The sequence below is a fragment of the Phaenicophaeus curvirostris genome, chromosome 2, assembly GCF_032191515.1.
Source record: "Phaenicophaeus curvirostris isolate KB17595 chromosome 2, BPBGC_Pcur_1.0, whole genome shotgun sequence".
Classification (NCBI taxonomy): domain Eukaryota; kingdom Metazoa; phylum Chordata; class Aves; order Cuculiformes; family Cuculidae; genus Phaenicophaeus; species Phaenicophaeus curvirostris.
In genome coordinates, this window is record NC_091393.1 from 50912670 (window position 1) to 50927758 (window position 15089).

General features: G+C 39.9%; 1 protein-coding gene across 5 annotated transcripts in view; it reads left to right on the top strand.

Moving 5' to 3' along the window:
- Positions 1-7782, top strand: part of ADGRG6 (adhesion G protein-coupled receptor G6) — a 124344-nt gene extending 116562 nt beyond the window's left edge. For 4 of the 5 annotated variants that reach the window (XM_069852021.1, XM_069852022.1, XM_069852020.1 and 1 more), the window contains one exon: positions 3667-7782. In XM_069852021.1, coding sequence (XP_069708122.1) covers positions 3667-3845 — 179 coding nt within the window. In that variant the 3' untranslated portion in view covers positions 3846-7782. Of the gene's footprint in view, positions 1-1246; positions 1294-3666 lie in introns of all 5 variants that reach the window. The other variant, XM_069852024.1, reaches the window with a different exon arrangement.
- The last annotated feature ends 7307 nt before the right edge of the window (positions 7783-15089 follow it).

Here is a 15089-nt window from a genome sequence, read left to right on the forward strand (position 1 = left end):
GAAAGTAAGTCATCTTATTTCATTGTAAACAGAGGGTAGTCAAAGCACAGGGAGATGACTTTACTCACAAAAGGTAATGTGAAAACTAGCAGCACAGCTGGAAATAGGAATCAAGTATTTTGAGTCCAAGTCTGCAGCTGATTCATTTGGTCAAACTCCTTGCATTTAATGCATCTATGAGTAAAGTGAACAAAAGGAGGCTACTTGGAAATAGATACTGTGTTCCCAGAGTATGCCAATCCATGGTCTTTCCCTTCTACAAATAGCATGCCATACCTACTGCTTATTTATTTAGATGTCAGTGTTATAGATAATAATAGACATCGTTTGTATTGCCCTCATGCCATAAAAAGCGATCATTTTAAGAACATTTTAAAGGAGCAAAGAAAGAGAGGAGCTGGAATGATTTGCAAGTCTGTTTGTTTATGTCTGAGAAAATACTTGAGAAAATCACACTTCTGTAAGCAGCCTTCCACGAATAGCATCTATAATATTGGCCAGTCACAGTGCTTCTATTATTTTAATAGTAGGGGAGGAAAGCGTCATGCCCTTTCCACTGCAGAGCATTCTCTATTCTGCAGCCTGAGAATTCCTATTTATACTTGTGGTAGATCAACATTTATACCCTTAATATCAGGATTAATGATAAAAATATGCTTAAATATTTTTTTGGACTCATGGCTATTTACCAGTCTGATAATTGAGAAGACTTACTGCTGGAGTTTTTGCAACGTAGTATTGAAGCAAAACAATAGAAGTGTTCTTATCCCAGATAAGAAGTAAGTTAAAAGAAAGTTGCCAGTAGGAACATGTTCATGTACTTTTTTCACAAGTGGTAAGGTTAATCCCATGTGTAAATTATCTCCTAAAAGGGATTGCAGTTGGCAATGTAATCATAGTTGTAATATGATTCCTTATGGGTCATTAAGAGACTACTGCTTTCTCTGTATTTTTTATATTTTAATACAATTTGCTTTGATCTCTGAAAATACACGTTTTATTGTGATACTCCAAGGGAATTTTTGCAAAATTAAGTTTTTAAATGCTGACATATCTTCTCGTGTGTTAAAACAATAGAAAATAATATTAAAAGTGTGATTTTTAATACTACTACACTTCTCATTTTGATGTCTTAGCTAAATTGCAGCCAAATAATGTTATAGCTACATGTCATGGCAACTCTTATTAATATGCTTATAATGTGCTCCCTGGAATTGACACAAGCATTCATGTGTTTGTGGTATAGATCATGTCTTCTAAGGCCCTTTCCTCATCAGTGGTGGAGAATTACAGGTAAAGTGAGAATTGCTTTTGTTGAATGCATGGTTTGAATAGGTTGGAGGAATGCCACTTGCATGATACCCTCATTGGCACAAGGGACTTTGCTAATAAGAAACGCTGCTTGTTTCTCACTGTTACATCTTGCGCCATTGATGCTGAATCAAAGGATCTGCGTGCTTCAGACTCTGGGTGTCTGCACTCTGCATGGGGCATGAAGCATTTCGAAAACACTGGTTTAGAAAACAGATTGTGTCTTAACATTAATGCCTGCTTACAGCAGTCTGAGGAAAGGAGATTCAGTTGAAACACCCGTATACAAAGCATACATTAAAAAGCAAAACCAATCTGATCAAGCCCAAGAAAAGTTTTGAATATTTGAAAAGATATTACAGGTACTTTAAGATAGTATATTTCTATTTGGTCTGTTGCCATTATAGAATTAGTCTTCTAGCCATTGTTCTTTCATATCCAGCCACACTTAAAATTTATGAATGACAAACTGTATATGCATAAAAGCTGTGCTGTGAACTGCTTGTTCAATGCAAAATGCACCTGTTAGGACATGAGTATTGAGTGGACACTATTGGGTGAACTAACTAAATCCCTTCGGCATCTTATGGCACTGCTGTCTTTGAGACCCATACAAACTTGTTGTAGATAGTACCATAGATAAACTTGTTGTAGGTAACTACCATATGTAACACTTATACAAATTAGAAGTTATGATTATTTCTGTACAGAATTTTGTGGCAGAACTCCCATTTACTTCTGTGATACAGGATTTTAACCCTGTACATGGGCGTGAAGCCCATTGAGCTGTAAAAAGAGAAGGTCCCACTGGTTTCAAAGGACTTATATAATTCCTGTGCTTGTAAATTTTATGAGGAAATAGCTGGTGTTTAACAGTGCAATGATGCTTTGTGGGAAAAAAAAAAGTGTACATATTTGCAAGGAATTTCAAAAATTTTCCCTGAAGTTGAAGAATTAACTTTTCATCTGTGTAATAAGATACGCAATATGTGGAAAAACTTCAAAACAGAGTACCATTGCCTAGTGAATTCATACATTTGAAAGGCACACATACCCAATAGTTTACTGTTGGATGTGGAGCTATTTGCTGTGATTCATGGATATTCTTGCGTGCTTTGAAAAAATCATCCTTATATGCTTGAACATGCCTGTTCCTTTCTTTCATAAGTACAGCTGGTTTGATTTCTCGCTCGGCAATCCATTTCTCCTTCATGCAACACTTTGTATGCTTTTTTGGGTTGATATCATGACTTCTGCAGGGGCGGGTTACTTTCCTGTTTATTTTTAATGAATTATTTATTTCAATAAGAAACAACTTTTGTATGAAATCATAGCTTAAATTACATGCTAAATTGTTAAATGATCCTTTACCAAGGAATTTTTAAAGATTATTTCATCAAGGTCTTGTAGACAGCCATCAAAAATGTCCACCTGTAAAAAACATTGCTTTGCAGGATACTCCATCTTACTGTCAGATTATGATAGTGCCAGACTTGCCAGGGTTAAGAGGATTAATTCCAGCATTATTCACTACAGTGAAAGAGATAAGAAAGCTCGTTTGAGAAAATGAGACATGGGCTCTTTCTTTCTCATTGCTCACTGCATGAGCTCTACCTACTGACCGTTTTCTGAACAGCAATACTGTTAGCTGGTAAAGCAGATTTTACCAGCCTGGATGGGAATTGCCTTGCCTCTTTTTCTCTTCAGCTCCACCCTTGGCTTATAGCATGTGAACTCTGAAGGACTGCAGATTTTCTGCATCTTTTCCTCTTCACAGTTGTTTAGTTTGTACCCTCCACATTGTGGAAAAAAAAAAAAGTGATGCTAAGCAAGCACAAAGTTTAGACCAGTTTGTGCTCTGGTTATCTGCTTAAAGATTCAAGTCATCTTCTGCTACATTTTGCAGAGAGTACATTATTTCTGTGCGTAGCTTGAAACTTCCACTGTTGAAATAATCAAATCTCTTTACTGTCATTTTCCACTACTGTATTATGTGGAAATGTTATTTACTAGATGCTATGGAGGTTACCCCTGTTCCAGTGCTATCAAAATATTTATAGTTTGTAAGATTCAAAGCATCAACAGTAAATTAATATTATATATCAAAGGGTCATAGGAGTCAGTTACACTTTAGGCAAAAGAACAGGGAGGTAATTTCGAGAGAGACCTGAGAGATCTGCACACAAAACTCAAAAGAGTTCAGAAGAAGCAGTGCCAACCAAAAACAGTTGTGTGCTGTCTTTCAGAGCAATAGTGGCAATTGAAGGCATATCTATGTGGGAGTGACACACCTTTTAAACTATGAGTTTGCTTAATAAGCCCTAACTTCTTCTCGTTGCTTTTTCGTTTTCCTAGAGAATGTTTTTCTTGACAAACCATCTTCAAAATTTGCCCAAGAGGATGGAGAACAGACATCAATCATCCCTGTCCACCAGGTTATTGACAAGGTCAAGGGATACTGCAATCCTCACTCTGACAACTTCTATAAAAATATCATTATGTCCGACACATTTAGTCACAGCACAAAGTTCTGACTGGGCTTCTGAATTTTTTTGAACCAAAGGAAGACAGAAGTCTGGCTGAAATTGAGACTACTGGATGTCACAGAACGTGACCTGTGTAGTTATTTTTTTCCCCCAGTTCATAATGTTCTCCTGTTGACAACTTTGACTCAAGGATCAATTTCTCTATCTTTTTACTGTTGTGGAAAAAAGACAATTTTCCACCATGGTATTGAGTTATTTTTAAATGTGTGCCAGCCAACATGATGTCTGGACAGCTAATTGTAATCCTGTGTAAATATTTTTTAAGACTGAAGAGCCACAAGCCTAACTGTAAATTATATAGTCCAAACAGAAGCAGGTCCTGACTCCCAGAGAAAAATAGCAGACATGTCACACAGTACAGGCAAGCTCTTATTGAACAGTTTACTGTTTTTCTTTTGAGAATATGGATTTTTTTTCCCTACAATGCTTGTTTGATTCATGCTTCTTCACTGTCTAGTGCTGTTTGTTCTTTATTTGTAAGTGAATAAAGCCCTAACATCAGTGTTAAAGGGTTATTTTAAACCATTTTTGACTAAATAGACCTAATCATGCAAATCATGCTTACCAAAACAGTATGTGCTGTAAATTCAGGCTATTTTGTATCAATGTACATAGAAACACACTCTTGATATAGGTGTGGTGGCTGAGAAGGGCATGCAGATTATGTTAAGCCCATTGATATGTATGGAAAGAGACAGTTGGACAGACCATTTACATCTGTGCAGACCAAGTACAGAGGTAAATCCAAAGTTTACACAAAGTCATGTTTCAATATTTATTGATTGGTATGTATGAAATGTGGCATCTCCCAACACAATTTTATGTTTAATGTATTTTTTCACTAAACAGAAGATATTCAACTATGTATAGCTATACGAGGACAGACACAAAAAACCCAAGGCTAACCCTGTAGTTTGGGAGCCAAGAGTGGGAGGGGAGAGACAAAGAGCTCGTTATAGAGCATGTTCTAACCTGTCTCAGTGGTATAAGACTCAACTTGATCACTTCACTCAGTATGAGTGGACGGGTGTTCAAATAAAGACATTTTCTTACCATTGGTTGGAAAATGGTGTGCAAGAATGAACGGTGGCTTAACATCACGACAATGCACAAGCCCACAGTGCTTTGCCTGTGAAGCAGTTTTTAGCTAATAACAACATCACTGTGCTTCATCACCTGCGCTGTTCACCAGACATGGCTCTGTGCTATTTCTACCTCTTCCTAAAGATCAAGTCGGTGCTCAAAGGAACCTGTTTTTTGTTAATGGAAGATGTGAATGCAAAAATGACAGAGACTCTTGACAGCCTTTCTGAAAATTATCTTTAGAATTGCTTTGAGTGTTGGCAACAGAATGTACAACTCCATGTCAACTCAGAGGGGAGATATTTTGAAGGTGATTGTAGTTGATTTTCTTAACTCATTAAATAAAAATAGTTACAGGCACAGTCTTGGGGTTTTTTGTGTTGGACCTCATATATATATACCTAGATCTCCCATTCTCATAGCAATGCACAGAGTGAATGTGACAGAGGAAACCATAATGTGTACCACAGACAATCTAAGAACAGTGGATGGTGCTAAAACTCAAATTGAAGTGTTTCAATACAAGACTAATACTTTGTAAGCCCGTGGGTTCATTTATCAGTCTCTGTTCTTCAGATATATTGTGTGTATAGATACTTCCATTAGATGGCATTGCAACATTAGAATAACATGGAATACATTTACCAGTAATAAATAAAAAAACATCTACCTGGGCACATAATGTTATCAATATCAGTATCCCCCTCTAGTTGGTTGACTTGACTGAGATTGTTGGAGGCACAGAGTTTAAAGAGCATTCAGGCAATATTAGCGAATTTCGCATTGCTATTCTGTGTGCATAATGATACCAAGTTTTGTGTGTATATGCCGAGAACTGACAAGAGCATAAAATGTTTACTTGTTTTAATCTCTGTAAATGCGTGACACATTAGCATGCAGCTGTAACTGCCAAAAGTGCATCTCTCTTCATGAAGCCTGTCTTGCCCAATGACAGGTTTTATAAAAATCAAAACTGTGTATGTTGCTGAAAGCATGGGCCAAAATATCAAAGATACTTTCCAATAATGTTTCCAGAGGAGAATGTCTCCTAATGGAAATCTTTGTTCTTAAAAAGGCTTTTTTTTTTTTTAACCAAACCATCTATAGCCAAATATGTAATTAATTGTATTCAGAAGCTGATGAGAAAATTGTGCTGATATTTTTCAGTTGCCAAGCAGGTGGATGCTCAGTGATTAGGGATATGGATTTGTGCATTTCTTTGCTCTTTGCATGCACCTTTGCATGCAGAGATCATTTAATGCTGTGACTGCACAAATGACGTATTTTCCCTAGCTGCAAACACCTGGCAGGAGGAGAATGTCCGTCTAGAAACACTGCTGTCGCTGCACGGAACTTAATGAAACCTCAGTCTTGTAACTGCAAATATTTACATGGTGGTGTGAATGAAAGTCAACCCAATTCACTTAAAATGTAATTGCTAACAAAGGTGAGTGTGGTCAGATATCTTTAATAAAGGAAGCAATTTAGGGAGAGATTATGTACAAGCATTTACTGAACTTATGTTTTATCATCCCACTTGCTTAACTACTGTAGATAATAGTATTCACATAGCAGCTTACTGTGAGATTTCTATCTGATTGAGGTGTTCAGAAATTAATAGAAGGAAAACTAAACATTCCTGAAAAAATGAGGAATCAATAAAATGTAATAGATAAGTAAAATATAAATAAAAAGCAAACACAGTATCCTAACTGAGGTTGTGCTATAACCTAACTATCAGTTTAATGTACAGCTACATATATTTCTGCTGAATTATGTTTTTTCTTTTTTTACTACCATGTAGTAATCTTAAACTGTCTGTGTCAGTTACATGCTCTTGAATGCTCTTCAGTGTAAAGCTTCTACTTTGTAGTTGACATGCTGTAACCTCCCTTGTATATAGTTATTTATTTGTGAGGTTAAATATGTCAAATATATTTAGCTTTATTATGACTGTTCTCATTACTTTAAAACTAAGCTTCTGCTTCATCATAGAAGTAGAGGGAAAGAATAATTTCTTATGTATGTTTTTATCCGAAACACCTTATGAAACAATTTACTGTAGTTCTATCATTTACAAGTATAAGGAGACATCTCAGTGTAATTTGTAATACTAGTCAGTGGAATATAGCGTAACAGGTTTGAAGATGGACTAAAGTGGAAAGAAACATTTTCAAGTAAACATTCTTGATGTTAGTGTTCCGAATTATTAAAGTCTTTTAATAGTGAATGGTTGTTTTTTTATTTTTTTTTTATTTTTTAGTGTTTAATGGCAAAAATTACTCAGTGGAATTCTGGAAAATATTAAGTATGTGAGACCGGTACGTGTCTAGCCAAATTGTTGGAAATGCATGTGCCGCACTAGCTCCATCTCATCAGAGGAACACATTTTTGCAGGATATGCTTTTCCCTTTTTGTGATTTACTCAATGCCACATCCAGTGAATGATCTGAAAGTTACGTAAGTTCATTTATTATAGTAGCAGTCATGTCACAGAAATGAAAGGAAATAGAGACCACAGACAATACACTGGATGATCTAGAAGTAATACAAATGAAAAATCTAAAACTTAGGAGTTATTTCTATTCATATGTTTCTTTACAGCTGAATGTAGTCCCTCATTATCAGTAACTTGATTTAACTTGTAATCATACTTTGACTGCTCTCTGTTGAAATATTTTAGTCAATCACTTGATTAATATGCATATGTATAAACATTAAATGTGACACACTAATGGCCTACCTTTAAATGTTTACCTTTAAGGAACAGGGAAATCTGCTGAAACGTGTCAGCTCCCTTGTATTTAAATCTCTTCACAGGAAATGCACAGACTATGAAGATTTAGAGGTAATATATTTTATAAATCAATCAAAAAAACCCATGTGATAAGTAGCATTTATTACTGAGGATGCTGGATGTGCCTGTTGACCATGAACACTACTCTTGAGCTTTATGCTTTGAAGAGTGTGGGAGGACCCTCTGAGGGAAGGAGCCCAGGTTTTTTTCAAGTAGGATCTTGACAGATGCCAAACTTGGAAGGAGTGATTTGCAGCATTTGGGGGTGGTTTTATTTTTCTCCTTGTTTCATCACTTTTAAAATATCAAGAACAATTTTATTTTAATCCTCGACTGTTAACAGCTTCCTACTGTAACCCATTGAGTTACATAAAATGTCACTTCATTTTATTACTTTTGAAAGGCTGATCTATAATCAGACTCATCTATGTAACCACAGGGACAGCTACCAAGTTATAAGGTAGCAGTGTGTTATTCATGGAGCCATTATAAAAGGTTGTTATGATTTACTATATATAAAAATATAAAGCCATATTTAGTTAAGCAAATTAGGCAAAGGACTTAGACATTAATGTTGGGGAAAACAATCATGCACACCAGTCTGTGGAGCCACTGTTTCTTGCCCAGTGATACTGCTGGGGAGACTTTCCATTTTACCCTCCAGTTAGCTGGTCTTTGGCTGCTCAGTCCATTTAATTTTCAGATCTTCTGATCCTATTGTGGCAGTCCTATCCTCAGGGCAACTATTTACTGCAGTGCTAGGCCAAGGGTAAGAGAAAAAAAGAGAAAGAGAAACTGAAAGGCAAAGAAGGGAAAGGAAAAGGGTGGCTGCCAAGTCTTGCTCTGCACATTCTTACACTTTCTGCATCATTTCTTGCCCCTTCCTTGGGATATTTAACCCTGACCAGTGATGAGGCCAGGCTGCTGGAGTAGGTGGAATACATCACCATGGCTATTTGTGCACTTGTCAATTAAATCTAAAATATTTTACCCTCCAGCTTTAAGCTGAAATCCGTCATGGTTCTTCAAGGCAGAAGCTGCAGTATTTCTATGCTTGGAGGCTAACCTAGCAGTAAAATCTCTGTAGTTCAGAAAGAATCTAATGCCTCCCACGATGAGAAATCAGTCTGATAAGACTCAAGCACCACACCAAAAAAACAGCTAAATAAATCTTATAGAAACTTTTTCAGGAAAGATAGCCCTTCCTCAGATAAGTCTGCTCACTCAAAGCCAGTGCTGCTATTGTCCTTAGATTATGCCCAGATTTAGTATTCATGGGGAGCGCACATTGTGGTGATGTCCCTATGGACTGTATAACCACAGCCATCCGACAGCAGTTGAATGACAGGGTTTTCTGAGGAGTGTTGCATGACCTACACTACAAAATAAATGCGAGTTTGGATCTTTAGCAGGTACCAGATTGCTTCAACTGGGCACTTTGTATCCAGACTATTCTATTAAGGGTTCTCAAAAAACCATAGCTTTGGATAGAAAAGAGTTCTCAAAAATCCTGACTGCATTCCACAGGTGAAGTGTAGGAGAAAAAGCAAAGGCTGATAACTCTGGTCTGATGTTTCCTTCCACTGCCAGCTTTTTCTCACTCTGGGAGCTCACTGAAGCAAGGGAAGGAGAGGGCCATGATAGAGCAGTACATCCTGCTCTGCCCAACGGGAGGAGGGCTCCTACTGTCCCTGTCGAGGTGCATTTCACAGCACTCCAGTTCCAAGTTCAGCAAATGCAATCATATTACGTGTTTAAAGACTTTCACTCTAATTTTCTTTTCCACTTGGTTGGCACGACTGCTTGTGCTTTTCCAGCAGAGGGCAGTGGCATATTGCTAGTTGTAAAGATGTTAAAGTGAAAAATGCAAGATTCTTCCACATGTAAGCACCAGTGCAGAGATAAGTAGGAGAGTTCATATCAGGTTTGTTCGTTATTTAGCAATCTGTTATATCACAGGATGAAGCAAACACTCTGCTTTTGGGGAGAGAGCAGTGGGAAAGGAGAGAGCTGTTTGCTTTCATGTAGGCATATTTAATGTAAAGAGGAGTAGGAGTCTCTCTGCATTTTGCTTTGCTGGTTTCTACATTTTCTTCTTTTTTGCTCTGAGGAGACGCAATGGAGTTAGCTACTGCTACACTGCTGTCAGCAGAGCAAACAGAGCCAGCTCACTATTTCAGGCTTGCATGCTAGCTTATCCCAGTACTAGGCAAATAATTTGATCTGCTGGACTGCCATGCTGTGACTCAGAAATTCATTGGATGCATCACTGGCCAGAGAGGGAAAAAAAACCCCAAAACTAGCAGCCCTCTGTTGACAGCATCACGCAGGCTTACACCTCCCTACCACTGTTTCCCTCAGTAGCACAGGGACAGATCTGCTGTCAGCTGGGTTCTCTGTTCCCCATGCTCTTTCCCCATGGCACATACTACAGGGTCAGCTAAAGCAAACTGCAGAAATGCTTGGCTACATGGTCAACTGTACAGCTGTCCCTGAGGCTGCTCTGTCATGGAGCAGGACTGACCAGAAACCTGCTCCATGTTGAAATGAAATGTTGAAATGAAAATGTTTCATCTGCAATTCTGACAAGATCTTCAAGGGAAAAAACTCAAAACAGTTTGGATCCCCTCAGTCTGTGCTTGTCCCAGTAGTCTCACTGTCATATTCCTCTCCCTCCACACTTCCATCAGTACCAAGCTGGCACCAGGCTAAGGGGAGAGAGGCAGTCTGGGGCAGATGGGGTGGGGAAGGTAGAGAAGGACGTGAACTGCTTTATTTTCTGCTACTTTTTTTTGAAAAGAGCCCATAGACACGGCTGCCCTGGCTGTGGGAGGAAAGAGCAGTGGGAAAGGAAGACTAAGAACAGCGAGTACTTGGTGTACAGAGCAGGGCACAAGATTAGCATGACAGACATCATGACACCATCACTTCTCCAAAACACTTGCAGTGTTGCTGTTGCACGACTTCAGAGTCACAGCACAGCTATGTTACTGGCACATCACCTCTTGTTGAACTTACATAAGCTCGGCTCTGCGCAAGGCAGGAGCCACCATGTGTTCCCCACAGTTTCTTTGTGCTCCCTACAACCAGCGCTCACTTCCCAAGAAAGGAGATGTACCAGCATGCCTCTCAGTCTGGCTGCAAACATCTCACTGCTCAGAAGTGGTATTTTTCTAGAATTATGCAAGGTACAGGGTGAGCTGGTCATTATGCAGATGCTGACACCACTACGCAGATCACAGAGCTGTAATCCACAGATCAGGACAGTGAGGATGCTCAGGAAAGGAGGGCAAGTATGGGAAAGCAGCACTTAAAAAGCTTTGCAGGGGCACTGGAGGACAGGGGCTGAAATGCTGTGGTTTCCCACACAGAATGCAACTCATAGGTCTCTCAGAGGACTTCAGCGTGCATTTGCAACAACTCACTGTGGGATGGCCCAGGCTGAGTTCTGCAGGAAGGGCAGCTGGAGGGGGATGTAGCTCCTGGCTGGACCTTGAGCTGTGGATGAATTCTTCACTGCTTTGGTGTAGCCTAGAGATGATGGTAACTGTAAAGCAAAATTTGAAGCAGTCAGACTAATGCCTCTTGCAGGCTAGCAGGACGTATTTAGACAGTCTGGGCTTTGAAATGGTCAGACAGAATAGCCCCCACTGGCCTTGTCTGGTTAGGTGGCAGCTTTTACCAGAGATGAGGAACTAAATTTCTTTATACTTGATGGAAGGGAAGCTGGAGTCAAGCCTGCCAGTTCCTGCCAGGACTACAGTGTCGAGGTTCTTCCCTGAGCCTGTTCAAGCCCCACACCTTGTACTTCCAGATCTTTGTACCAGTTTCAGATAAAGGCACAGTGAAGTGAGTCTGTCATGGCACTTCTGAGGTGGCTGGGCAGAACTGAGAGAAAAGCCAAATGCACATTTCATTGCAGAAAAGATCAACCTGAAAAAGATCAGCATAGGCAGGAGAAGCCTGTCCCTGAGAATGTGGCTGTCAACTACTATTGATGGCTAATAGCCAGCTGATTTTACAGCATCCTGCTCATTTATTCTCACTGACATTTAATGCCTCTCAAAGATGTTTGTTGGGTTTTTTACTTTGCCTGTTGTTTCCTCCCAAACTGTGTGCGCTCTGGTTCAGCAAATAAGCAATTCCCTGAACATTTTTAGCCTATCAGATGTTGTATGTGATGTTTCCTACATTCAAGCAAAGAGATCCTCTCACCGCAGTCAGACTGGAGACTAAAGATGATCTAAATTGCCTCCTGAACAAGGCAAAGAAGAAGGATATACCCTAATGGAGCACTGCAAGACTTTCAGGATAGAGGAGACTCTCTGTTGCTGGAAGTGTCTAAGAACAGACTGAACCTGGACTTCCTAAACCCACTCACGTGGGTGCCACCATCATCGACAGCAGTATCAGATGACACACAGAGACAACCTCTTCCCCTGTGATCCTCTAATTTCATGTTACTATTTTTACTAACACAGTACACTAAATGAGGAGGAAGGTGCTCCCACAATAAATTTGTCAGTACACTATCTCCCCAGCTTATCTTCTTCTGCCCCCCTAATTTCTCAGCTGTAAATCATTTACCCATAACAGCTGCCTGATACACCAAAGAGCTTCACCCTCCCAAATAAGGACCCCTCACGCATCACTCTTCCACACTACCATTAACCACCTCAGGCGCCAGCCTGCTCCCATTGAGGCAGCAGGTCCCATCACTTCACTTACTGAAGGCTCTGCTGTAGATTTAAAGAAGAGGTGACTGTAACAGGTCCCACCTTTTCAGCAGTCTGACACTGGCACAATGCTGTGGTGCAGCTGGTCAGCAGTAACCTGCCATGTGCAAGCAACACATCTGAAGGAGCAGTTGCAGGTGACATTGCCACTACCACCTCTCAGCCCTGATCCCTTTTAGAGGTGGTTTGCAAAGCTCTGGGTTAGACATAATGATATCAGGGTTGATTTTGACATAGGTAAGTTTGCCTTAAAGCAGGGAGGAAAATTAGATGCCTTCCTAAGAAACCTTCTGGTTCCATTTTCCTTTTCTATTACTATTTTACTTGTAGGAGAGTTACTATCTCCAGGAGGCTTGTATGGGCTATTTACACCAGAAACCAGGGCACCTTTATGGACTTGGTCAAATCTGTGCCAGAGCTTCAGGTATTTGTTTCAGTCCTTAAACTTTTGTGCTGCATTTATGCAGTGACCTGTGTTAGCTGCTACCTTGAGCACAGTGGCCTGCCCTGCACCTCCTTTGACTCTGCCAGCTAAAGTTCAGAGGCTCTTTATTTCCCTATTTCCCAGTTAAAAGAAATCCATCCATTACTAAAGATGCTGCAAAAGATACTTCAGTGTTTTCTTTTAGTGTAGCTGAAAAAGCATGATAAAGAAGCTTCAGAGATAATGTTAATATGAAGAAGTTTGACCCAAAGTGTTGATATTTTCCAGGGACAGCAAGCATTAACTTCTCGAACGCTTGGGCATGCAGACGCAGAGGCTGCTGTACTGCTCCCTGTTTAAGCAGCCATTCCAGCAGGTAATCAGCACCAGGGATGGAAAGGATGCAAGTATCAATGCATAGTGGTACCACATGTGGAGGGAGAAACATGCCAGTGCACATACACACATCCCAGCCAGGTCTGAAAAGCAGACCATCTGTTTCTTTTCATGTTTTTTTTCTAAAGTGCTTCATACACAATCCAGTGCAAAACCAAAACACTAGCTGCAATTGTCCCAAAGTCCAGGACACAGAAAATCACAGACGGTTTTCCATTATATTTGCAAGTAAATGGATCAACCCAGCTTCACACTTAGGCATTTAATTAAATGGCTCTATTTCTGTTATTTTTCATACCACAGGAAAAAAAATATCCCTTTGGCAGAGAATCCTTCCTCCTTAGATCTCAATCTCTGCCTAAGAAGGTTTCTTTGTGCATAAACCTTGAATTGTCTTGGCACATACAAAACACAAGGTTTTGGCTGCCTGATGCCTGAGGAGCTGTGGTGGCTTATTCACATAAACCAGATATTCCAGTGTGTGTAGAACAGCCCTATGACCGTGATTGGCATATGGCTACTTTAAACCAGCTTGCTGCTCCCATGGGTGGCACAATGCCAAGAGAAGCATTTTAGTACTAAGGTGTTTGTGGAGAAGCAGCAGATGCAATAGCTAAGGAACAAAAAAAATATTGCTTTATTAAGTGTTCTGGCTCATGTCTCCATCCTAAATAATTACCGATGACTGAGTCACTGAGTTCAGAAAACAAAGGTTGTTTGTCTAACACAAATTCATTTGTTTGGGCTGGATAGGGCCCACTGAACCAACAACCACATGTAAGATAGGCAGGACTTGTAGAAACAGTTTTCATTATATCATCTAAAATAGGACAAATTTGCTTTAACTGTTTTGCCGTACACTTGTGATTTATTAAGCTATGCTATTTAAGGACGATGAGGAACATCAGCTTCACTCAAACTGAATGGAGCCCTCCTTCTTTCTCTCCAGATGGAGGACTCGGCCTGAGCCTAGTACTGTGCATAGCCTCCCTATATGTTTTTTGTTTTCTAGCATGGAGGTCCTTTCAGTGGAAACATAATGGAAGTTAGGAACCTAATGATGTTTAACAAAGTTAAGTGCAGAATTCTGCACCTAGGGAGGAATAACACTATGCACCAGTACAGGTTAGGGGATGACTTGCTGGAAAGCAGCTCTGCAGTAAAGGACCTGGGAGTCCTGGTGTATGAGTTAACCACAAGCCAGAAATGTGCCCTCATGGCCAAGAAGGCAAACAGTATCCTGAGGTGCATTAAGAAGTGTGTGGCTACAGGTCAAGGGAAATTATCCTCCCCCTCTTTCTGCCCTAATGAAGCCATGTCTTGAGTATTATGTCCACTTGCTGGACTCTCCAGTTCAAGAAAGACGAGGAACAGCTGGAGACAGTCCGATAGAGCACAACTAAGACGATTAGGGGACTGGAGCATATTTTCTTATGAGGAAAGTCTGAAAGACTTGAGTCATCCCCTTGGCTGGCCTCTCACATCCACAAAGTTTGGCATATTTTGTCAAGTGCTCAGCTTTCCCTTTCCATAAATCATGGGGCTTGGACATACAATCAAGTTATTGCCATTCAAGAAGTTTGCCCAACCTTCCAAAGTCATCAGGGCTTCCAAGGTGAAGGTTCTTCATCTGCCTCTTATTCTAACATGTTTTACCTTACACTTGCCACAAGCTAGCAATTGAGTTAGCTGCTACCAGCCCTCACTAAGTTAATGCACTTTGAATTTCTGTAACAGAACTGTGTACCCAAGACCTGAATGCACTTATTCATTCAGTGTGACATGCTACTAGTGTC